The sequence below is a fragment of the Agelaius phoeniceus genome, chromosome Z (genome assembly GCF_051311805.1).
Source record: "Agelaius phoeniceus isolate bAgePho1 chromosome Z, bAgePho1.hap1, whole genome shotgun sequence".
In the NCBI taxonomy this organism is placed as follows: domain Eukaryota; kingdom Metazoa; phylum Chordata; class Aves; order Passeriformes; family Icteridae; genus Agelaius; species Agelaius phoeniceus.
The window spans coordinates 92,272,184-92,296,914 of record NC_135303.1 but is presented as its reverse complement, the minus strand read 5'-3'; the positions used below and the strand labels follow the sequence as shown (position 1 = coordinate 92,296,914).

General features: G+C 44.8%; 1 protein-coding gene across 4 annotated transcripts in view; it reads left to right on the top strand.

Moving 5' to 3' along the window:
- SMAD2 (SMAD family member 2) overlaps positions 1–5,515 on the top strand; it is a 49,986-nt gene extending 44,471 nt beyond the window's left edge. For all 4 annotated transcript variants that reach the window (XM_077171224.1, XM_077171223.1, XM_077171222.1 and 1 more), the window contains one exon: positions 3,521–5,515. In XM_077171224.1, coding sequence (XP_077027339.1) covers positions 3,521–3,644 — 124 coding nt within the window. In that variant the 3' untranslated portion in view covers positions 3,645–5,515. The remainder of the gene's footprint in view (positions 1–3,520) is intronic.
- Positions 5,516–24,731: the final 19,216 nt, after the last annotated feature.

The following is a 24,731-nucleotide window of genomic DNA, read 5'->3' as shown; positions in this document are numbered from 1 at the left end:
GTCCACTGAAAGAATGAAGTTTGACAACTCAATATCCTAATGCAATACATAATGATTTTTTTAAAAGCCATATAATTTCTGAAGTTGAATAATGGTGTGTAGGCTCCACTTGGGTTGATTCCTTTATCTGCTCTTGAAATACATACATGTAAATAGCAGTGTCAGTATGTGGGGGAGGTTTCTCAGCTAAATGAAGCCAATTTTGTAGTAGTCTAATGAGATGAAATGAGAAATTTGAGTAATGGAATAAATTGGTACCTCTTTGTTAGGAAGAAGTAAGAAAAAAATCTGGCTCAGGTTTAAAGAGCTATTGGATTTGGCTCTGAAGGAGTATGTATACACTTAGGCATAATTAAATACAACATTCAAATCTGAGCAGAAGAAAGGCTTAATCAGTCAGATTATATAGAGGCATCTTGAAGTGAGTGTAAGTGCTGGTTTAAAACGGTGGGGAGGCTTTTGTTAAAGTTACTTCTGAGTGGGGAGAATGTTGGTGGTTGGTCTATAAACTGTTTGTAGACCGTAGGATTGAAAAAGCTGCAGTGGTAGCGCTGCCAAAACGGCACAAAAACTGGTTACTGACTCATGATGAACTAATTTCTTTGCACATCTCTTTAAGATGATGTTATTAAATTACAGATACACAAAGCTTGTAAATATGGGATTAGAGCAAGAAGAGGTGGCTCCAATGACACAACCTTGAATTTGAATTAATGTAGCTTGACTTGTTGAAATGGATCAGGAAACACTGTAAACCCCATCACTCTTGTTAAAACATCTGTGCTTCATTATTATGTGAAAAAACCTTTCTCATAGAACGGGCTTAGGTAAAGGCAAAGCATTACTTTCACTTTGAGCATATGTGCATAAATGTGCTGGTACAGCAAGGTGATATGTTTTATAGGCTTGGTAGACACAATACCTAACAAAGCTTTTTGCTTTGTTACATGTTGGCCCAAATTGAGGATGGTAGAAGTTCAGATCACCAGTCAAATGTTTGTGTTAGCACAGGAACTGTCCAGGTCCAGGATCATCTTCTAAAGAAAGTTCAGCAGAGGTAATTAGTGATCTTTGAACTGGAAATCTTTGGGTTGAAGAGGCTAAGGTTTTAGCTTTAAGATGGTTGCTCAGAGACTTTCACTATTTTACCAGTTTTTACCAGCGTGTGCAAAGGGACTATTGTTGAACTGAACCAGTTGTAAAATTTTGAGGAATTGTGTTGTGAAACACATTGTAGGAGAGTTGACAGTGGTGGAATAATGAACTTCCTTCTTTGGGAGAGGATTCAAGAGTAAATGGAACTATATTTCCTGTGGTTTAGATTTGTTTTTCTGTTGTATCACTTCATTTTGGCATAGGCATTTGGGGCTAAGATAACTGTTTTATAGAGGGCTGAAAGAGCACAGACCCAGCTGCTGTCATCTCCTAGAAAATGTGAAACTTTTGAAATCAATCTTCACTGTCCTAATTTTTCTGCCTTTTCAGTTCTTCTGTTTATATAAACTGACTTCCTTAAAGCAAAGGGCTGCAGTGCTGACAGTAAAAATGAAGGAGCTCTGTTTGTGTCTGACTAATCTGCTGCCTTTGAATCTTGGGATAGCTGGAATTACTACGAAAAACTGGCTTAGCAACCATTGTCCTGCCAATCTGGTTAGGGAAAACTCCCATGCCTAGAGTGGGTACACTGAAATAGGATTTCTCAGGCAGAGTTTGTTTTGTCCAATACTGATTTCTTTACTTTGGAGATGAGAAGGAAGATGTTTGAATAACAGATCTGTGAAACAAAGGTATATGGGAAAGAGAATGAAGCTTTTATGGTTGTCAGTCCTTCAGCTTTACTGAAATTTGCTATATGGTATTTAAATTAGGTCTTCTATTGTGGAAAATTATAGGCAAGTTAGTATAGAAGACAAGGGAAACCCAATTTCTCCTTCAGTTGTTTCTGTGAGGATGTTATACTACAAAACGCATGTAGAAGTGTGTAAGATTACGGGAAATCAGAAATAAAGTTTGGTGTTCCTTTGAGATACCATCAGTTAGCACAATGCAACCACACACTGTGTTTTGATACAGCGTTTCTGACTACATCTACCAATTTCCTTGGTACATTCATCATGTAGTTTACCTCAAAAAGCCAGAGCTTATAGCACCATAGCATTGTGCTATTGGCCACGCTGGCAGTGCAGAGCCAAGGGTTTCTATTCCATATTTCTCAGTAGCTGTCTACAAAATTCAAATCCAGTTATCCAGTTATGCATGCAGACCCTTGAAAGGTTGAGATACAGCTGCACCCAGTTGTTTGCAGTGTGAACACTGCATCAGCTGGGCAACCTTCATTTCTGAATTTCTTTTTAGAAGTAAGGCTCTTGGTGTGGCACTTGAAGAAAATACTGGTGTTATTATTCTCCAGGGTGAAATATTCTTCATGTATTATGGACAAGCATGTAACTATTGATTTGTCTTACATATGTGAAATGCTTTGGAGTTCTGGGACTTTTTTTTTCTGGAAAAGGTTTAGTAACAGTTATGGTAATAGTTACAGATTTTTATCTCTGTGTACTAGATATGGATGGAAACATATCTAATCATATGATGCAGAATTTTGTGGCAGCTGAACCTGCCCTCTGGCTGGATTCCAGGCAGCCACCAAAGTAGCTCTCTCACTCCTGTCCACAGCTGTACTGGGGGGAGAAAATAGAGCAAAATGGTCATGAGATAAAGACCAAGAGAGACCCTCACCAAATACCATTTGGGAAAAACAGACTTGAATCAGAACTATTGAATGAATTATTGCTTACACAGCCAGAGCAAGATAATGAGAAGTAAAATAGGACCTAAAGCACCTTCACCCCTTGCCAGCTTTACCTTCTCCCCCAAAGGGAGGTAGGAATGTGTGTCATTGTCAGTTCTTCAGGTGGTGTTCCTGCCGCTGCTCAGGAAGAGGAGTTGGAATCCTTCCCCTGCTCCAGTGTGGGGTCCCTCCCACAGGAGACAGTTCTACATGAACTTCTCCAGTGTGAGTCCATCCCATGGGCAACAATTCTCCGTGAACTGCTGCAACGTGGATCACACTTCCAAGGGGTGTGGTCCTTCAGGGACAGGCTGCTCCAGCATGGGCTCCTCCAGGGGCTGCAGGTGCATCTCTGCAACCCTGGTGCCCTCCATGGGCTGCAGGGGAATCTCAGCTCTGGTGCCTGGAGCAGTTTCTGCCCCTCCTTCTCCACTGCCCTTTGTGTCTGCAGAGTTGTTCCTCTCACTTGTTCTCACCCTGCTCTTCTGTGGTGATTAAAACTGGGTAACAACCTCTTTTTTTTCTTAAATCTGTTATCCCAGAGACGTCACCATTCCTAACTGGCCCAGCCTTGACCAGCAGCATGTCCATCTTCAGAGCTGCCAAAGGATATCTCTGCCAGACAGAAGGGAAGCTTGTGGCAGCTTCTGGCAGAAGCCCCTCCCCTACTACCAAAACCTGGTGCCACCAACCCAGTGGAGTGACTTTTCCCTATTCTTTGTTTTCTAGGCGGCAGACGGTAACAAGCACTCCTTGCTGGATTGAGCTTCACCTGAATGGGCCTCTACAGTGGCTGGACAAAGTATTGACTCAGATGGGCTCCCCTTCAGTTCGCTGCTCCAGCATGTCCTAAAACTCTCCTCTGTCACCAGTGGGCTAAAATCCGAGTCCAGTCAACAGACTTAATATAACAGCTCGTCTGTCGTAGTATTTGTGTGTGGTCCCCATGAACTGTTTACTATCTAAAAAGGTTTTTTAAAAAGGAAAAAAAAAAAAAAGAAAAAGAAAAAAAAGAAAAAGAAAAGAAAAAAGAAAAAACAGCACTTGAGGTCTCATCAGTTAAAGCACCTTGTGGATTCTGTTTCCTATACTCTGATACTAGATGAAAATTTAGTGTATAGAAAAGCCTTCTTCAGAAAGAAGGGACAGTTCTAAAGACTCTTTAATGGTGTTTTTTATTGGGTATATAATTGAGTGTCCTAATGGTTATCAATAACATGAATAGCTAAGTATATATACAGATAATGTATCATGATCTCAAATATCACAGTATTGTGCTGTTCTACATTTTAGTTCCCATAAATAGTAATTTTGGTTTTTTGACTGGGGCAAGTATCTCATGAAATTCCAAGACTTTGCTCCCTTATTCTTTTATATTTTTTAATATAAGCAGGTTTTCAACTTGTCCTAAACATAAAAAGACTTTCCTTATAGAAAAGCTGAATTTTTTGCTGCGTTCTTAAAGAGAAAGTCCCTCCATTGGAAGGGAAAGAAATGTCTTGAGATTCATCTGTGAAATCTTAAGACACTTTATATACTTAATGGGGCCTAAAATGAATTCATATTATAAATTCTGAGTGTCCATCACACTAGCAGTCTACCTTTTGATACCCATTTGAGTTGATGCATCTGTTGCCAGCAGTATTGCTGGCAGTGGTGTAATTTGGGACTTTTTTGTACCTTGGATCATTGAAATGAGTGATTTTTTTCTCATGGACTGAGAATTTACCATGGCTTTGGATACTGGATTAAGTGCACAAGGTTATTGGCTTACCCCTTACATCTATATTTTTTTTTTCATTGAATAAGTCTTACCCCTTATTATCTGTATTTTTTTCATTTTTTCATATGTCACTAAAAATAGTAGGGTTTAGTTTTTGGAGCCGTATACCTTGAAAAATTATTTCCTGGGGTAAGCTAGTCTCTCTGTTTAGGTTTTAAATAGATGCAGCTTCTTAACATATTTCAGTAACAGAATTTAAATTTCTTATCTGAGTCGCTTTTATAGTTTACTTACACACCAGATCATACGCATTCATTATGTCATAATGGGCCTTGTTATTAAAAGTAGTTGCTTCTGCAAAACCTCTAGGATAGTGGTTGCTGAGGTATGACCAGCGAAGGAGAACTTCCAGGTTCTTCATGACAGTGCATGTTATTGTGAACCCTTGGACACTACAGCTGCACCATATTAAAAATATTCTGAAATATATTCTACAAATAAGTCTGGGTTGGGGATGGGTTGGGAAACTGTATAGAAGGGTTATTCTGACTTGAAAAATACACATCTTACTAACAATCTTGTGATCTAGCTGTCTGTCATTCTTTTGTTATTGTGGCAGTAGCAGGATTGCCTTTGTCTGTTTTTTTCCATTGTTTCATCAATTACACTAGTTCTGTACTTTGTAAGTACAGCTAGTGATAACTTAGCTTTGAGAACAAAAATGTGGCCAGTGTTACAGCTTTTAATCACTTGACTGAATTGATGATAGTGATGGATATTTTTATGCCATAATGACTAGGGCATAGAAGCAATACCAAAAATCAAGCCTTGAGAAAATGGGCCAGACACCTTTCAAAAATTGGCAAAGCAGTTACCAGTTTGTGCTAGTTTTACCAGTAGACTAATGTATTGGTAGAACTTGTGGACCTAAGAAATAAGCTTCATGCGTGTTGCATTTGCCTAATATGTGAATACACTAATAAAAGTTTTAATTCTCAAAATGGCCGTTGGTTTTTTTTTTTAATAAATTGCTCTCTATATTTTTTTCATTGAAGGTTAGCAGTTACCCTTATCCACCCAGGAAAATGCTACAAGTGTCCTGCATGTGGTGGGTGGAAAGGTAGAATTTAGATCCTAATACCACTTCCCATGCAGCTGTTGTGGAGGTTCTGGATCTGTGTGTGTTTGGTGGTACAGACTCCTGCTCCTGATGCAGTTTATTAAAGCAGTTATTTTTTCCTTGCCACAATCAAATTGCATCCTGCTATCTCAGGTGTTTACTTTCAGCTGTGAGACAGATAAGATCAACTTGTCCCAGTCAGACTCACATTTTTGAGCAGTTTGCAGCTTGAATCAGTTGGGTGGCCTAATGCTGTGGTCTCCTTGCTGTGTGTTTCTGAATGTGCCTTTCACCTGTGGCAGTGTTAGTTGCTTTGCCTTGAACACTGTAGTAACCTTGACTCTGCCTGTTCTCAGGGTGGGCACTTCCAAGGAGAGTGCCAGGACCCTGCAAACACTGCCTGTGGGGCTGCCTGGTGCAGGACTGTTCTGTCTGTGCTGAAGTCACTGTTTTTGACTACTACTGGTACCACTCAAATGTTCTCCTGCCATTGCTGTTCCAGCCACAGCTTAGAGGCCTTGTGCCTCTAAGCTTAGAGGCACTGCTGTGTTTGTAGTGTTCACTTGTCTGTGTTCCATTTCAGTGCCTTTGGCAGTTCTTGACTAACTTTAACCTACCCCTGTTTCTTAATCCAGTGCCTTTCTGACACTGCTGTTCTGCTCTTCTTCAAATTCATGCAGATGACTGCAGCATCTTAATGCAGAATGCCTGTGGTACATAAGGAATGTGACTTTCCTCCCTCTCCTCTTCTGCCAGTCAAAGTACTGATGTCCAAAATACAAAGTGTTTTTTTCTTTTTTTCAATGAGGCTATTTTGCAAAATAAAACACCCAGCAAATAGGGAGTACTCAAGTGGAGATGCTTTCAGTAAAGTATGGGGAGCCAGCTGCTTACATGTATCACAGAGCTGAAGAAAATCTGTACAAATCTTGTGTAGCATTGACTTTAATTCCATGAGCTGGGGTTCTGATCTCTCTTGTCACTAGCCCTGCCTGAGCCTTGATTTTCATATTGCCAAAGCCAAGTAATCCAACACCAGGTGGTTAATGTAAACATCCAAACCTAAAAATGGTTTTTGAGTTGCCTTTTGGCAGCCTGAAGGTACAGAGTTGACTTTTCAGAACCCTTCCTCCAAAGAAAAACATGATTATTTATAAGTTGTCTCAGGGCTGAGGCTTTGAGAACCATGTCAAATGCCTGGACTTTGGCAGCTTTAAACTGTGAGAATTGATAGTAGAGTGTCATCATCTCTGCATGTTTCCACCTTCTTTTTGCACTTGGCTCCTTATTAGGTGGCAAGGTCCCTGCAATAGGCATTCCCTACTCATATTTCAGCATTTTGTGTGGAGTCCTTTGATTTCAGGTGGTGTTACACAAATCTGGAACACCATGAGAGCTGTGGTGTTCTCTTGTTTTTATTCAGGACATTGTGTTTAACCAGATCTTAACCTCCTTGAGACCAATTGCAGGCAAGGAGAGTAAATAATTTAACTTCAGACTCCATATGAAATTGACAGGGAGAGGTAAAATCTGAATTTGGCTGTCAGGTAGCATAGGCCGTTGGCAAAGGAGCCTTTTTTAAGTGCATAATGTAAATATAAATGTCTGCCTTAAGAGGTTCTCTGGTGCTATCAAGGTAGCAAGCTAAGATATTTAAGAATAAAAGATTTAAACTAATTAACACACAGCTAGAAATCACAACTCCTATACTTCATCAAGCTCTTTGTTTCCATGTGTCCAACATTTTTCACGTTGAAGTGGGAGGGTGTGAAATTTGGGGGTTTGATAATCATCTGCAGCTCTGAATAGCTGGCACAATGAACTGTGTTTTGTTTTGGCCTTGAAACTTGTCACACTTCATTGTGGTTACAGTTTTGGGGTTTTTTTTTTAGCATTGCAAGCTGAAATTTTACTGCAGCTGGGTTTTGAGTTAAAATACTGTGAAATACAGGATTCACTACACTCCGCCCACACAGTGTTTTACTTGAGTATGAAGCATTGTTCTTTTTACCAAAACAAGTTTGGCTAACCTAGTTTTGGGGATGCTGAAGTTCCAGTGCTAGCTCTGAAGCATCAGTGAGGTACTGTCTTTGTTAAAAAAAAATTATAAAAATACTGTCTTTGTTAAAAAAATTATAAAAGTAGTTTTATAACTAAAAATAGTTATAAAAACACACCAGCTGCATTAGCAACCGCTTCTGGAAGGAAGAGAGGAAGTTCCACCAAAGTGAAATCCTGTGATCCCCCTGTCGCGCCAGCAAGAGAAACAGGTTCTGCCCCCACATGTCTCGATGGGATTAACGTACACTGTGCACCAGTGTCGACTAAAACTTTGTATTTTTGTGGTTCTGATGTGCCAGGCCAATGAATCCACACAGTCCAGGAAACATGGTTATCCCTAGCCTCTCCCTGGCCAGAGGCAGGGCCCCTCTAAGTCTGGTTATCTTCCTTTCCTTGGACATATGTCTTGGAGGTTCCTTCAAGGGGATCGGACATGTCATCATCATCATCATCATACCTGGCACTTCAGCCACGGGCAACTGGAGCTGCTTTCCTCTTGGTGGAACTCCCTCTCTGAGCCTTGCCTTCCTTCAATTCACGCAATACCTGTTGTGCCAGAGCAGCAGTAGATTTTCCATCCCATCTCCTCATTTCCCCCAGTCACACAGGAAGAACCACAGCTCAGCTCATGGGCTGTACCTTCTCTCGCCATCTGGGGAACTTCCGTGTCAGATACCAGAACCTCAGATCTGTACTGCTGAGATTTAGAAAAGGTCCTCTTTCATCTCCTCCCTGAGTTACTTATGATTCTCCTCTCTCTTGTCCTCTAATTTCTGGAGACGTGTTTCCACCGCTGTGATTCTGGCATGTGTTGGGCCATGCACAGCATCTGCATATGCTCAGAGCTTCTTTGCCATATCCAGCACAGTCTCATCCCTCTCATCCCTCTTCATTATGGCTAAGGCAGAAGTGTATCCTTGTGGCCCAAGTTGTACAAGTTTTCACCACATCCCAGATACACATGGTACCAAGTCTGGGTTCCTAGTTGTTACGTCATCTGAGAAGATAATCTCTGACACTGCCATTTCCCTCAAGCATTGAATCTCTTGGTCTGTGGTCTTCCACTGTGTTTGCTGCATATAGAGATCATCTGCACACAGGTATCTTTGTGCTACACTTTCCAAGACCCGTGCCCAGAGGCTGTGAGGGTTTGCCCCCCTCATCATTCCTTGGTTGATGACAGGATAATGTGACAGGGATCCCAAATGCCTCGCTTCCGTGCCATCCAGAATTGTAGCCTCGCCTGCAGCATCCCAGAGACGGACTGACCAACTAATTATGGATTCATCAGGTCGCCGAGTGTAATCCTTCCTTAGGCCACGAAGGTCCTCCAGGGAAAAGGACTCAGTAGTGGCTTCTGATCTTGCGCCTCTTGCTGGCCTTGAGGTTCCTTCCCCTGCATCATCATCATCATCATCATCATCATCATGATAATCCACTGGGTGATTGGTTTTGGTTTTGTGTTTCATACCTCTCATGGTAGGAGCAACAGCCACTGGTTTAGGCTCACTGTCTGGTTTAGCTGCTGGCTTAGGCTCACTGTCTGGTTTAGCTGCTGGCTTAGGCTCACTGTCTGGTTTAGCTACAGCCTGAGTAGCTGGGGTGTTGGCTGCAGTCTGAGTGGCTGAGGTAGCTGCTGATTTATCTCCCTGCCCTGCTGCCTCTCTCTGTTGCCCTGCAGTATCTAGCAGCATGCAATAAGCATAGGCCAGGGCCCAGCTTATTGCAATGAGCCTTTTCTCCTTAGAGTCATCATGGCAGTTCTCTTCCAGATATTTCCCCATCTTATCTGGGTTCTGAATTTGTTCACAGGCTGTTGGATCAGAAAATTCCTTCAGGGTTCGACCCACTCTCTGACATTCTCTACTCCACTCAGAATTTTCCATGATGGGGTCCATGCCTGGGTCAGGGGTCTCATCAGCCCCTCTGAACATCTCAGCTCATTCTAGACAAGCTGCAAACTATATAGAGGAAGCCTACCAGATGAAATACCAGAAGGGTGGTATCCTTGGCATCCAGGGGAAACCGAGCATTCTCAAAAGGGAGGTTAACAGATTTCAGGGAAAAGAAGGAAAGGAAAGGCTGGGAAGCCTCACCCCCTGCTCCTCCTCTAATAAACTGGGTGCAATTACTAATAAACCCCAAAACATGCTACTGGAACTAGGACACAGGGTACAGAGAAACCATAAACCACTCATATTTCTAACAAACCCCAGCACCTTTGTTAAGTCCTTTTAAATCATTATCACCACATCCAGTGAAATAGCAATCCTAATCCATGCCCCTCTATGTGCCAGGGACAATACCCGAGCTATCTGTGGATAGGAAAATAAACCTAGGGACCAGAAAGGTATTAACAGCTCAAACAGGCCCAGGGGCCACAGAAACATCAAGGCCTCCATAAACTCAAGCAACATGGTGGGTACTGAGTGCTTAATTCCAAGACAAAGTAAGTGACACCAAAATGCAATCAGTTCAGGTTTTTTCCACTTTCTCGAGCTTCATGTTGGGCACCAAGATATTTGTCCTGGTTTGGGACAGATTTGGGAGAAAACTTCACAAAGAGATCTCCTCTAAAAAAGCTAATTCCAGCAGCCCCTCCACCAATTGATTCGGGAGAAAAGTCTCCTTGGAGAAAAGTGGAAAAAACCTGTTAATTTCACAAGTAAAGTACTCACAAACATGAAAAAAAAAAAAAAAAAAAAAAAAAACCCCAAAAAACCAAACCAACCAAAAAATCCCCAAAAAACCCCAAAACCAAACCAAAACAAAAAACCAGTGAAACCTCTTGTTGCTCTGAAGAGATAGCAAATTCAGAGAGTCCTTCTGTGAGTGTGGCTGAGTCTCTCCAGGGCTCAGCCTGGCATCCAGGCTTGGTGTCCAGCTTCGGGGGGAGGGCCTGGGTGATTGTCCTGGTGGGTTGGACCAGAGGAAAACCTGAACAGTTCCAGAGGGGGAAAAATCCCCACAGTCCTGGGAAAACTTTTCTTGCCTTGGCTAATGAGGAAAACCAGTGAAAAAAGCAAAGAACTCCTGGTCTGTCCCTTGCTCTGCACTGCTGTGAGCTCGGAGAGAGCTGAACTCTTATATCTGTGTTTTGAATACAAGCATAAAAAAATTCCACCACTCCTCCTGCCCCTTATCTCTCTCTGGGCCTAGCTTAAAGCTACAGGACCATTTCTGGGCACACAGCAGATCAGGGGATACACATCCTCATTAAGTAACCCCAGGACACCTGATCAGGGACTTAATTTGCAACTGGTCTGAAGCTTTATCACTACTGAGAAAATATGAATGAAATGTGTTTTTCCTGACCACTTAAGCTTTGTGAGTGAATAACCATCATAAACCATATTAAAGAAAGCCTTTTAAAAACGTCTTCAGTCATGTTGGTCCTCTTTTCCATCTCTCTTGGGTTGAAAGTTCTCTGAGTAAGATTGACATCTCTTCTCTTGGGAAAGCAGTGTGTGGAGCAAGGTTCTGGTCCTGCATTGTCACAGCTACAAGAACTTGAACCAAAGCTTCAAAGCTGAGAGCAGTCTTTGATGTTGCCTTAGCTGTTGTGTCATTAACTGTAATCAGGATGAAATCTGGTTGGCTGGCAGAAGAAAAAATGAATGACAATGGATATGTAGACATGTCAGACCTCAGTGCTCTTGATCCTTCCCCGTGTAGAAGATCTAGTCAGAATGGATTTGATAAAGCCCAGTTGCTTGTCCTGTTTCTTTTGGATTAGGATCCAAAGTGTCTTTGGGCATAGACATTCTGGCCCTACTGTTTTCCCAGCAGGGGAAGGTGAAACACAGCAAGCTTCTGACACTCTTGATTTTTCTGTTAGCAGCCGCATTTTTGCCCTATTTGCTTGCCTAAAACTATAGCAAGGTATCATAAAGAATTTATGCCTCATGAATTAATCGAGCTTATGAGCAATGTGTACCTGAGGCTGCAAATTCAGCTTGATTTTAACACTTTCTCTACTTTAAAGTCCAGTTTTCTTGCCGTTTCATTTTGAAGTAAAATTCCAAGAACAGCTGTTGTGTACTTACTGTGGTGGATTTTTAAACATAGTTGCAGGTGATCTTTGGGTAGAGTTGGATGCTCACTATGAGTTTGTATTTAATCTTGGAGAGGAGTTCTTTAGTAGGTGGTCATCTTTGATCAAGAAGCAACTTCACAGGGAGACCAGAGCCTCAAACATACACCCATTTCTGAGGAAACTGGAGTGGAGGCAGGTCAAGCTGTAGAGCCAAGTCCTGGGCCAGGGAATTGCAGACCCCCCAGTTACCTGCCACACACTCAGAACTCTTCGGAGATGCCAAAGGGTTGGACAGATACACTGGAACTGTCTAGTGCATGAATTGCTTTGAAATTACACCAATGCATAATGAATTTAGAAACACTTCAGAAGACCTGTCTCTTCTGTTTGTGTTGCATGTCCATGGTGGGTGGATCTGCAGAATTCACAAAGTGAAGCTGAGAAAAATGCGCGTGTGTGAGAGCTGGTGAGATTTGTGCGGGGGTTACTCAGCATGGATTCTTCAGGGCTTTCACACCTGTTGGTGTATTTCACCTGTTTCACACCTGTTGGTGTATTTCTTTTTCCCCTGTGGGATCACTGGTGGAGTCTGTGGTTAAAAACAAAACACCTCAGGCAGCAGAGGGGTAGGACTTGATCTCAGTGAAGCTCTGGGAAGAATCGCACTGGTCTTGCTGAGAGGAGATTTGTGAGCTGCAGGAAGAATTACCCTGCTGGGTAACACCATGTAAAGGACAGGGGGTGTTGATTCAGGTACAGGCCCAAGTGAAATTTCTAATGGGCCCTCAGCCAAGGTGTTCACAAGTAGAATTATTTGTGCCTGTGCTGCGCTTCCTCGTGCTTGGTGCCAAAGTTGGCAAAGGCAGAGGGAGCCTGGGCTGGTCTCCCCTGAAGGCATAAATGGATGAAGATCAGCAAGGTCCACTTGAGGGCTGAATGAATAATCACTACCCAGGCTGCTGCCTAATAGTGGAAAAAGAGCCTTTGCCTTACGTTTTTGTAAGTGGTCTGATGAAGAGCAAAGGGCATTAAATTTGATAAAAGAAGTCCTGGAAGAAAAAAATAATTGTAGTGATGAACAAATAAAAATATCATTTGGATAAAGAGCTGCCAGGCACCTGAGGAGCTCAGCAGGCTGGCAGGACTGTCAGGCACTGAGGCAGGCTGTGGGTTGGGATGCACTGTGGTCACTCTGGAGAGTGTCTGCCTCCAGACTGGACATTCCTAACAGGATCCTGGTTTGCACAGGAGATGCATCTTCATCAGGGAAGTGTACGTTCATAACCCAGCATCTCTTTTGGCATACTTAGGCCTGGAAAATGATAACATTAATTTAGAAACAGTAGTCTCCTTCTAGACAAGTACACTTATCTTTTTTTCTACAGCTTCAGAAGACTGAGAGTCCAATGGGAAGAAAAACCACAGCAATTAGCAACGGTGCTGTTAGTACTGATGGGAGGGAAAATGTCTTCATAATGTACGCAGACTTTGAGGTTTGTGCAGCGTATGAAATTAAAATGGGCAAGGAGCCAGGGCTGGGAAATACAAAGGTTTACTAAAGCAGGAAAAGTGGTGGAGCTGAAGAAAAAGAACGAGAGGGTGGCTGGTGCTCAGCTTCAGCAGTGATACGTGGTCACAAAGGCGCCCTAAGCAGTTATCTGAACGCTCGTGATATGCATCTGCTTAAAGTTAAAGATCATAAAACTCATTTTCCTTTTGTTACAGCACTGAAGGAGTTGTTGCAGCACAGAAGCAGGTTTAATGGAAATGGGGCTGAGGAGCACAACTCCAGTTTTGCATCTCTGGTTGCCAAAGCTGAGGCTCAGCATAGTCTCTTTGGTAGTAACTTGAGTTCAAGACTGAAAAACCAACAGGACTTGCCCTGTTGCCTGACCATGAGGATAAGCAGTCTTATAAATAATAGTAATAAATAGCCCACAGCTTCTGTGGGAAGAGGTTTGCTGTAATATCTGCATGAATTTTTATTCTGAAGAAGACATTTTTTGCTTTTTCTTTAGTACTGGGACAGTTCTTAGGAGTGCTCAAGTGCTCCTTGGCAAATAGTACATCTGAAGCATGAACATGTTTTGTGACGGGGCTTTGGGAGGGAAGGCTTTGTTTTTGAGGAATTCAGGAGAGAGTCTGACTTACTGAAAGTCTGCAAAACTTTTTTGTCTCCTGATTCTATTCTTAAAACACTTAAATCCAAAGTTAGTGGAGTTTTGCGTGACAGCAGCTACGCTTGTAAAATGTGGGGAAAACACTATGTTCTTCTGAGGCCTTCAGGAAGAATATTAAAGAGGAAATTTTTCAGAAGACTTATTTGCCAATAGCAGGAAGTCCTATTAAAAAGGGAGAGGAGAAAACGAGCTTCAAAGTTTTCTGCTTTGAAGCAAGGTGGGGGAAGTGGGAATGGAATTAGCGTGCGAGTAACAGTCTAAATATTTTAATTGCGTTTGGATTGCACTGGGTTGAAACTTGCCTGGCTGATGGACCAAAGCCTTGATGAAGTGAAGCTTGAAGAGGCTTAATTTCAAGCATAGGACATTTTGTCATAAATGTGCATTATATTTTTAGCTTGCTGTGTCAACAGACACCCTTGCTCTGGGCAGTTTCACTTGGCTAACAAAAGCAGTGTGACAAAGGTGTTCTCTCTCCACTGGAGACACTTGGAAACAGATCAGCCATTGCTTGAACTATTGATTTGTGTGATGTCAGAAACCAACTTGGTGCCTCTGGGAAGGCAGTTCTGATCTGTGTACCATCCCAAGGACACAAACTCAAGGTTGGTATTCCCATTTCTCATGTGCCTGTTCACACATAACCTTTTGGACTTTACTTCTGATCATCTTGTTGAAATCAAGGGGGTCCAACAGAGGTTTGCTGCAGTAATGCCATAGTTAGATGAAAATGACCATAATTTGGGTGTTCTCTCTGAGCTCCACCCACTCCCCATGAGTTTACACAAGTGGACCCTTGGGAGTCAAAACCCTTGAGCTCACTGAAAAGATGACTGCAGAATTTTGGGATCTGTTTGTACCCAGTGCTTCCCCCCGGCGTGCTCCGAGGGCTGAGACGCTTGTGTGAGCAGAAGGAATGATTCATCCTGACTTTGGGATGATGAGAAGAGCTTTGGGAAGTTGTATCTCAGGCATGGGATAAGGAGAGATTCCCCTAGTCTGCCCCCAGTCCCCGGGTCTCGTGCTGGCAAAAGATCTGGGCAGGTTTAGAATAATTAATGTCCTGTTAATTAGCGCTGCAGCAGGTGGCACTGGTCATACCAATTGCTAATGAAGGGCCTCTTGTGTCTGACTGCATGTCTAACAAAAAATAAAGGCAGATTAACTTCTGGCTGTGGCCTAAGGAGCTCCAGGGCCCTTGCAGAGGGTGCTGCTAGCCTAAATTTGCCATGGCCCTGTCAAAATACAGCTCCATGGGCGAGCCAGCTTTTGGAAAGCATTTATATTTCTTTGATATTAGGCCAAATCATTGAAAGTCATCCAATTGAGGAAAAAGTCATCTAGCTAAGGAAGTGATTAAAAAGCATGGAGGACCAAGGGGGTAATTTGTGGACTTCTTCCCATGGCATGGAGTGTTTTAGTGGCAGATCCAGTTCAACCCAGAATTCGTGTTTAGGCTGCTAACACTGGTGTACCTGCATCCATGGAGCTCTGTTTGCAAGATTTCTCCTCAGGTGTGATTGAGCCAATTCTGAAACTGATGATTTCAAAGATGTGCCTCTTGAGGTTTACAGCAGGTGTTCCCCCCATTTTAGATTCTCTACTGCCCTGTGCTCTGGCTTTAGTGCAACCTTCCCTTTCATTGAGTACTCTGGAATTTTTAAAATTTTGTGTTCCTGTTATCCATGTGGTCAAGAAAATGTCAACTCTGTGACAAACCAGGTCCCTTAGAGCCTCCTCCTTACAGAAAAGAACTGATTGAGTGTGCTGATTAAAAATGAAATACTCATACTGAACACGATCAAGGTAATACCATAACTTCAGAAGTTCAGGAAGAGATCTCTTTTCTCAGCCTCCCTCCCTTAAAAGGTGTTTGTAGGGATTGTTTCACCCAGAAGAGGCATCAGCTTCTCTCCACGGGGGCGTCAAACCTCCACAGCCATGGGGGGAAAGTGATCTGCTGAAAGTTTGTGTGGAGGAATGCCAAGGGAGGCAGTCTGAGAGTGTCTGTGCACAGATGGAAAGCAGATAAGAGCAGTCAGTGGGTAGCGCTTTGTGCCCTTGTTTTGCTGCAGTCCTCGGGTCCTTCTGTGTCAGCCCTGGCTGCTTTCAAACGAGGTTAAACTCCTGGGGAGTTTCTCTGTTGCCACCACCCCAGGATGCATCTGCAGCAGCAGAATTCAAACCCACGTCTTCCTGCCTCCCAGCCTCAGGCTGGTTTCACCGAGCCACAGCATTTTTCTGACAGGGCACCACCGTTGGCAGCCCATGGCTCTGAGTCATGGAAACTCTGAAGTGACTTTTGTAGGGCTAGGGGGTTGTTTTGCCTCGTGTCCCCCTTCCTTTGGCTTGTGGAGCTGGTCTGGTTTGAGCCCAGTGAGACCCAGCAGGGTCTCTCTTGTCCTTGGTTACTGAGGCAGTGGGGGAGATGTTGTGAATGTGACTCAGGAGGGGGGGTTGGCTTTCTGACCAGCTGAAAATGGGAAAGTGTCTTCTTCAAAGAGGCAAAATAATGATGAGCAGGGGTTGGTCTTTATGAAGCTGGTTGTACAGCAGTTGACAGACTGTTTTTGTTCCCAGGTAGTCTTGGAATTTGCAGAGGTGACACCACTACAAGCCACCCTCACTGGGAGGGCAAAGCCTGAGGACCTCATGGGACCTTGGCTCCTGGTGTAGGAGAAGCTCATTTGACCCTGGGCATGAGCCCAACAGGCGCTTCCAAAGAGAGCCAATAAACAATCTGTGCTCTCCCCACCTCTCTGAGAAGGTGGGTGAGGATGGACAGTGACACAGCAGGGTTTTAAATATAACCTGGTGGTTGTAGCAGTGCAGAAGTTTGAGGCAACAAATTCTCACGTTGGCTTTTGTGTTGCGCTGAGAATAACTCACTTCTTCAAAAACTGTTGCTCTTTAAAAAAAAATAATGAGCATACCTTTGTTGATTAAAATGTTTTAAGAAATTCAAAATATATCAAAAAAGCCTTTATTGAAGAGTGCTAGGTGATAGTTTTCAGTTTACACAAGAGAAACAAACAAATTTTGTTATATTTGGATTAAAAATAGGGAGGGGGAAGCACCAAGCACTTTTGACAAGAGTTGAAATATTACATGGGGAAGTGTTGATTATGCGGGAGTGCTAAATAAAAGCAAAGCAGACAATTTGGTCCCTTGGCCATCATTGCAGACAGGCAGCCTCCCTGAGCTGATGTCACCCCATGTGTCTCCAGCTATTTCAAAATTAAATTTTTCTGACAAGCCTTCTGCTGAGCATTTCTCTCTTTGAATCTTCCTTTCCCATATCACATGGAAATTATCTCTTTCCACCTAGGGTGGGCATTCAGATCTGAAATTCCTGCAGCTGTGGTTGTTTGCATCACAGAAACGCATTCCCAAAACTGCTGTATGAATTCAGGCTGCTTCTAAACCCCCTGTCCCTACCTCCTAATAACAGGACTGTCTTGTCATCCAAAAATTGTCTGTGCTATGTTGTTCTTTAGCTCCCCAGCCTCATTATTTTATGACTTGGGGAAGAAATCTTTTGATCTGTGTCATTGACAGGTCTCATCTTCCCCTCTCAAGATGGTCTGTCCAAAACCCCAGGTCTCACAAAGCCTAGGACAGCTAGATTTTGGGGGAAAAAAAAAAAGCCACAAACAGACAATTTTAAGACATCCTACAGTGATTGCATTTAAGTTGGTGCAGCTTCAGGAAGGTGCCAACACTTGGTTGGAATCGTGTATTTCTGTGAGGATGGAGCTCGTTAGAGCAGCTTGTGACTCTCTAGCAGGGCACTTGATGTCAGGATCTCTGCTGCTCAGAGTGACTTTGAGAAATGTTAAAAAGTCTCTTTTCCCAGCCTGGCGCTTCAAGAAGGAGTCAGAGCTCTTCATTTCTCTGTCTCAAGGTTGTTTATTGTTTCTTATCTATAAAATTCTTTCTCCTGTCCTGCCGAGGTCTGCTCAGCAAGTCCGAGGCATTCTGCCTGCCCCCGGGGGAATTGTTATGTCTTTACACTAAAAACTGTGTGTACCATGTTTACAATGACTTTCCAATACCTATCCCCTATGTTAGACAGTGACCTTCTACTCTAAACCAATCCAAAAGTGCCAACATTACAGCAGAAGATGGAGGCCAAGAAGAAGAAGGAGAAAGGCTGGACATGCCCAGATCCCTCCATCTTGCCCCCTGAATCCCCATTCTAAAAACCCCAAAATCTACTTTTTCACCTTGTGATAAATTTACCATCTTTCTATTTAATTCTTCATGGCTTGCAGATCTTCCATCTAAGGTTGGTAACTTGCTCCATGGGTCATAATCAAACCCACAGGGGCATTTTGGGCTCTGTGCCAGGGTCTCTGAGCTCCCTGGCAGGGGTCCTGGCAATCCAGGACAGCCAGAGGGATGTCCTGGGTCCTGATAGCTTGACTTCCTCTTGGACATGGTTTCCCCTCTGCTCACCCTGGTGCTGCAGCTGACGCCTCAGCCAGCCTCGTGGTCTGATGGTGTCTGTCACTCCTGGGCACAAATCCTTTATTCCTCACTCGAGGCTCCCTCTGTGAGCTTTGCTCCAGGTGTTCCCAGCTGTGCTCTCTCTCCTCTCCTGCCAGACTTTCCCACAACACCCTGGCCACTGTTCTTGCTGTGGCAGGAGCAGTTGGGTGGTTTTGATGAAAGCCAGGTTCTCCCTGGGCTGGTGTCAGCAAACACCATCTTCTCTGGTTGAGTAGCTCAGGCAGGAAACTTCAGTAGCCTTGGCATGGTCCTGGCAGGCACAGAAAGTTCACATTCATGCCCTAAAGCTCTGGGTTGTTTTAAAAGTCATTCATGCAAAGCTATCTGGTCTGTCAACCACAGTTTGCTGTATCAAAAATTGTTACCTTTTCCTCTGTCAAGCAGTCCTGATTTCCCTGTGGGTTTGGGGCAAAGACAACAGGATTTCCTTGTCTCAGCAGCTGCCCTCCTGCTTGTCCTTGAGTGCTCTAGGAGATGAGCTGAGTGGAGTTTTGGTTTTTTCCCCACCAGGTAGGGGATTATTTTGAAATTATTTCAAAGGCATCTGATGTGGGGTTAACCCAATGTAAATAAACCCAGTCTGCTCATTTCCCATGTGATCAGCAAAGGTGGATGCCTCTGCTTTTGAGAAGATTCGTGCCCAGGGTCTTTTTGAGGTGCTTTGGATTGCATGGCTGAACTTCCCTGGAATCTCTCAGGGACAGACAGTGATAGGACCTGAGAGAATGGCTGGGGTTTTGTCAGGGGAGGATTAGGTTGGACATCAGGGAAAAGGTCCTTCCCTGGGAATGGGCACGGCCCCGGAGCTGCCAGAGCTCCAGGGGTGTTTGGACACCATTCCAGGGATGCTCAGGGTGGGAGTGTTGGGATATGTGTGCAGGGCCAGCAGCTGGACTGGGTGATCCTGGTGGGTTCCTTCCAGCCCAGGATATTCTGTGATTTCTCAGCTTTGCTATTGATTTGTGCAGCCCTGAAGAAGTCACAAGGATGGCCCAGTGATTCTGGCCAGTGGAGCAGTTTGGAGCCAGACCTCAATGTGTGTCCCTGAGTGCAGGGAGGGTCAGAGCAGGGCCCAGGCTCGGCTCTGGGGACAGCAATGGCACCAGAGGAATGAGCAGGACCTGATGCCCAGGGAGTTCCACTGGACATGAGGAGGAACTCCTGCCCTGGGCAGTGACCAAGCCCTGGACAGGCTGCCCAGAAAGGATGTGGCATTTCCCTGGCTGGGCATGTTCCAGAGCCATCAGGATGCAATCCCATGCCCTGTGCTCTGGGATGGCCCTGCTGGAGAAAGGAGGTGGGACCAGCACCCACTGTGGTCCCTTCCAGTCTGAGCCATTCTGGAGTTCTGTGATTTATATTGCCCTCTTCATGTCTGCTAAAGACTGATGTCCCTGAAATCTCTGTGGGATAATCCCTGACCTCCTGAGCCGGAGATTTGCCCATTTGCTTCATCATGTAGGACATTCACAGCTGGGATGTCCTACAGGTCTCCTTGTTTGCTCACTCCTCTTCCCCTGTAGTACCAGAGGCCTGAGTTAATGACAGGGGGACTCCCAGGAGAAATTTTCCCCCTTCCTCTTACAGCTTCTGAAGATTTTGGGACACCTGTCAGAGCCAGCAGTTTGTGTTTCCCCTCTGGCTCTTTTAGGACCTCCTGTCCTGGCTGTGGCTTGGGAATCTGTGTCCTTCATTTGTTTTCTTGAGCTGTCATGGGGGGATGGAGGAAACCAGACTCCTCATGGCTGACACAGCTCAGCTCTCAGGGAAGGGGTGTTCCTTCAGAGTCTTCTCCCTGAGCCTGTGTCTGGTTCACCCAAGAGATTGATCCTGTCATCTTCCACACCTTCTTCTCAAGCAGAGCCCCCTCACTGAAGCACTGAGGGCACCAGCAGTGCTGGGCTGAGCAGCTCCATGGCTGAGTTTTGGCGTGGAGGGCTGACCGTCTGCCCTTGGAATGAGTGACACGTGGGAATAATGGGATCAGGTGGGGATAGGATCACCCCTTGGTGAAAAGCAGCTGTGAAAAAAACCCTGGTTGGTGGTGCCAGCTGCATGTGTGGAGTCTGCTGGAGCTGGGTTTCTGTGTCTGAAAGGAAAATTAAAGAGGTGTGATGCACCTTCATCCACCTGTGCACTGAGCTGTGAGTGCTGATCCAGGCTCTGCAGGAGACCCCTCACCCTTTCTGTGTCTCCAGAGCTGTGCTGGGGTGGCTCCAGGAGGATACAGAGCAACCCCCCCCTGCTCAGCCCACAGATATATCTGTAAAAATTTCGAAAATATCATAACTTTTACCACTTAATGACATAGAGGGAAGATGGGGCTTTTTTACACTGAGGGTGGGCAGGCCCTGGCACAGCTGTGGCTGCCCCTGGATCCCTGGCAGTGCCCAAGGCCAGGTTGGACAGGGGTTGGAGCAGCCTGGGACAGAGGAAGGTGTCCCTGCCCATGGCAGGGAGTGGGGCTGGAAGAGCTTTGAGGTCCCTTCCAAACCAAATCCTTCTGTGATTTTTGTAAGGTCACTCAGCTAAATGGTAATGGAGGGGAAAAAAAAAAAAGGAAATAGAGAAAATTCTTCTGAATTATGCAGCCGATGATCACTGCATGCACCAGGAACTTATGGAAATGATGCACACCAAAAAAACCTCTAGGAAAGGGATCTGGGTCATGTTTGGTTTTTCTATTCTGATTATAGCCAACTGTTCTTGGAATTTAAATCACATTTTATGGGGAGAAAAATTTGTGGTAGCCCCAAGCCATGAAAATTCAGATTTCATTTTATTTTTTTAAGAAAAGAAAGCACACAGCAAAAGTTGAAATGAAAAAGCTAATGAAACCCATATCCTACTGAGCACTTGCACTGAAACTTTATAAACATGAAAGAAAATATTCTTAAGTAAGCTAATGCTCCTTGAATAAGGAGGACTTTATGTGATCCACTCTGGTAGGGTTTGGACTATGCTGTAGGGAAAATAATGAGATTTTTATGTCAAATAATATTTTTCATATATTTTACTTAAAGCAATTAGTTCCAGATTGATTTCTGTGTTGCCACATCTGTTTTATAATAGGCATCATTTTTATACTAGCTGTAAGAATCCAGATTCCAAAAGTTTTAGGGTTTTGGGTCAGTTTTTTTGTTTGTTTTTTTTTTTTTTTTGCACAGATTAATGTTAATCTAACAGGCAGGGCCTTCATTTCAAGTAGAAGGGTAAATATGTGAAGACTTCCCGGGAAATTTAATACGCTGCTAGCTTAAAAACAAACAAAACAAACAAACAAAAAGAACGAAACATGCCCAAAACGCAGATGGGCACTGCCAACGTAAGGTTATGGATGGGAGAAAGCCATCAAACATTGGAGAAGTGCTGGTTGGGAGAAATGATTTTTAGAATCCCTGTCAGCTGGGACCAAGTGATGTGCCTGAGCTCCCCGTGGCCTTGAGAGGCTGCAGAGAGAGACGAGCGCGTGGCAGAGAGCATCCAAACAGCCCCGCTCCGACGGCGGGGAAAGTCAATTAAAGGAACAGGTTTGATCATAAACCTCCTGGAAAATACGAGGATATTAAAGCCGGCTGGATAATTAGCATAATTACATCACAGCGAATGCAAAGGAGATCATCTTAAGGGATATTGTGCTGTGGGAGCTCGGCTCCGACTGGTAGTGCATGTTGAACGACAGACTAATAGACTGCTCCAGGGAACAGAGCAGTAAAATCTTGTTATGAATTTGTTTATCAAGAACGCAGAGATAGGGCGGAACGGCAGTGGCAGTTAGTTGGCTGAATTATTGCTTTTTTAACCTTGCTTTCTGCTGATAGTCTTTTGTCAACACCTGGGCATCCTATTTACTTCAGGGGCAGAGGGAAAAGCAGGAGCTGGCAGAGAGCCTTGGGGCCACGAGCACTCTGAGCACCTGCAAAGCAGGAGACACTTTTTGTGGCTGTTTCTTTCTCTCTCTCTCTCTCTCTCCTGTTGCCTTTGCCTCACTCTGCTTCTGGCTCTGCTGGTGCTCCAGGAACTGGATCTGGCTCCTGCACCAGTGTTGATTTGTTTTCATAGAATCACAGAGGCATTTGGGTTGTGGGGGGACTTAAAATTTCATCCAGTACCACTCCCTGCCATGGGCAGGGACACCTCCCACTATCCCAGGCTGCTCCAAGCCCTGTCCAACCTGGCCTTGGACACTTCCAGGGATGGAGCAGCCACAGCTGCTCTGGGCAACCTCTGCCAGCTCCTCTTTTCCCCAAGGTGGGAAGAGGAGTTCTTCACAACTTACAGATGATCAAAATCTACGGGGAAAATTTAAGATACTTCCTTCAATGTCCTGTTTTCCTCCTCTGTGGGTTTTCTGAGTAACTTGAAAGTGTCCCCTGTGGGGTTTTCATTAGGCATAATTGTGCCTGTGCTGTTGTCAGTCCAGGCTCTTCCCTCCTGTGGCATCTTGAACCCACTCACCGATTAAGGTCATAATTAACAGAGGATTTATCTTGTCCAACTCTTCTAGGGCCACCTCAAGGAAGATCCATACCTCCCACCCTGCCCCAAGGTGAGCTTGATGTTTCTCTTCTCTTTGGTCTGCCTCTGGTGAGCCAGTAACCTCTGGCCAGCCAGGAACCAGGGGTTCAGCCTGGCATGGGAATGAGATCAGTGGGAAAACTCTCCCTGGTGGCTTCCCCAGCTGTGGAAAGGGCTGAAATGCAATGGAAGATCTGGGAATAAATCCCCAGGGGTGGATGCTAGGGGGATAATAATGCATTAGCCTGGGGGTTATGGGTGACACTTCATATCCCACTGCAGCTAACACCAAGCATCCTGGCAGGGCCCTGGGTCTCAGCAGGATCAGGCTGGTGGGCTCCTCCATCAGACTGCTGAAGTTTTTCTGCACAAGCATGTTCTGCCTGAATTTCAGTGCTGGGATCATACTCTGGGCTTTTGGTGGTGGTGCTGCTGCTGTGGCATGAAAAGTACCTGTTTGCACCTTTTAAATTAGCTACTGCTTTCTACAGGAGTGCAAAACAATTCCAAATTCCTTTGCAAATGCTGAAGTTCCAAGCAATCTTTGCAATTCTGCTCCACTCTGGTGAGGCCCTACCTGGAGTTCTGCATCCAGCTCTGGGGTCCTGGATGGACCAAGTCCAGAGGAGACCATGGAGATGCTGCCAGGGCTGACACCTCTGCTATGGAGACAGGCTGGGAGAAGTGGGGGTGTTCTCCTGGAGAAGGGTCTGGGGACACCTTATTGGAGACGTTCAGTACTTAATGTAGTTTTGGGAGAGTCTTGGACACAGATTTTTTTATCAGGGCTTGATGTGACAGAACAAGGGGCGATGGCTTCAAACTGAAGGAGTGTCAGTTTAGAGTACATGTAAGGAAAAAATATTTTTATGCTGAGAGTGCTGAGGCCCTGGCACAGGGTGCCCAGAGCAGCTGTGGCTGCCCCTGGATCCCTGGAATTGTCCAAGGTGAGGTTGGATGAGGCTTGGAGCAGCCTGGGACAGTGGAAGGTGTCTCTGCCCATGGGAAAGGGTGACACTGGATGAGCCTTAAGGTCCCTTCCAACCCAAGCCACTCTTGAATTCTATTTCATGATTCTAAGTCATGTGGCATGGTGAGAAGAAGATGCATTTGTGATATCAGATAGGAGCAGTTCTTGTCCGGGAAACCTCTTGCTGCTTAGTGGGAAATGAAGATGTCCATTTTTTTCCCTTTCTCTGCCAGCAGCTCCACTTCCAGTGCATTTAGCACCAGAAGATCTTCCAAACACTCTGGCTCCCTGCTGAACATGAGTCCTGACCTGTGTTTTCTTTTGCTTCTTTGCTGGAGACTGCCAGGACCTGGAAAAAACACACGTGCAGGAAACCTTCTGGTGCTGGTGTAATGCCAAGGTGGGTGCTGGATCCTGGCACTGCCCAAAGCCTCCTCTCCCCTGGGGTGGGGAGATGCTGGGTGAGGGGAGCAATAAATGCTGCTGCACTCCCAGGTGGGGTGAGGTCCAGACCACAGATTTAACAGAGCAGAACAAGACCTAATAACTCATTGTTGAGTCTTGGCAGCTTTCTGTGGTGCCCAAAACCAGCTTGTTCCCAGGAGGAGGGGAAAACATCAGGGATCTTTCCATGTCTTCAGGCTCCCATGGTTTTGCCCGTGTGACCAAAGGCCAGGCACTCAGCTGCCCGCGGGCAAGGTGGTTAAACCCAGGGAAAACGCGCTCGGATTTCGCAGCTTTTAGCTGAATAAATTGAAATATCCACCTGATGGCAGCAGAGAACGGGGAATGAGGGAGCCCGGGCTGGGTGCGCGGTCCC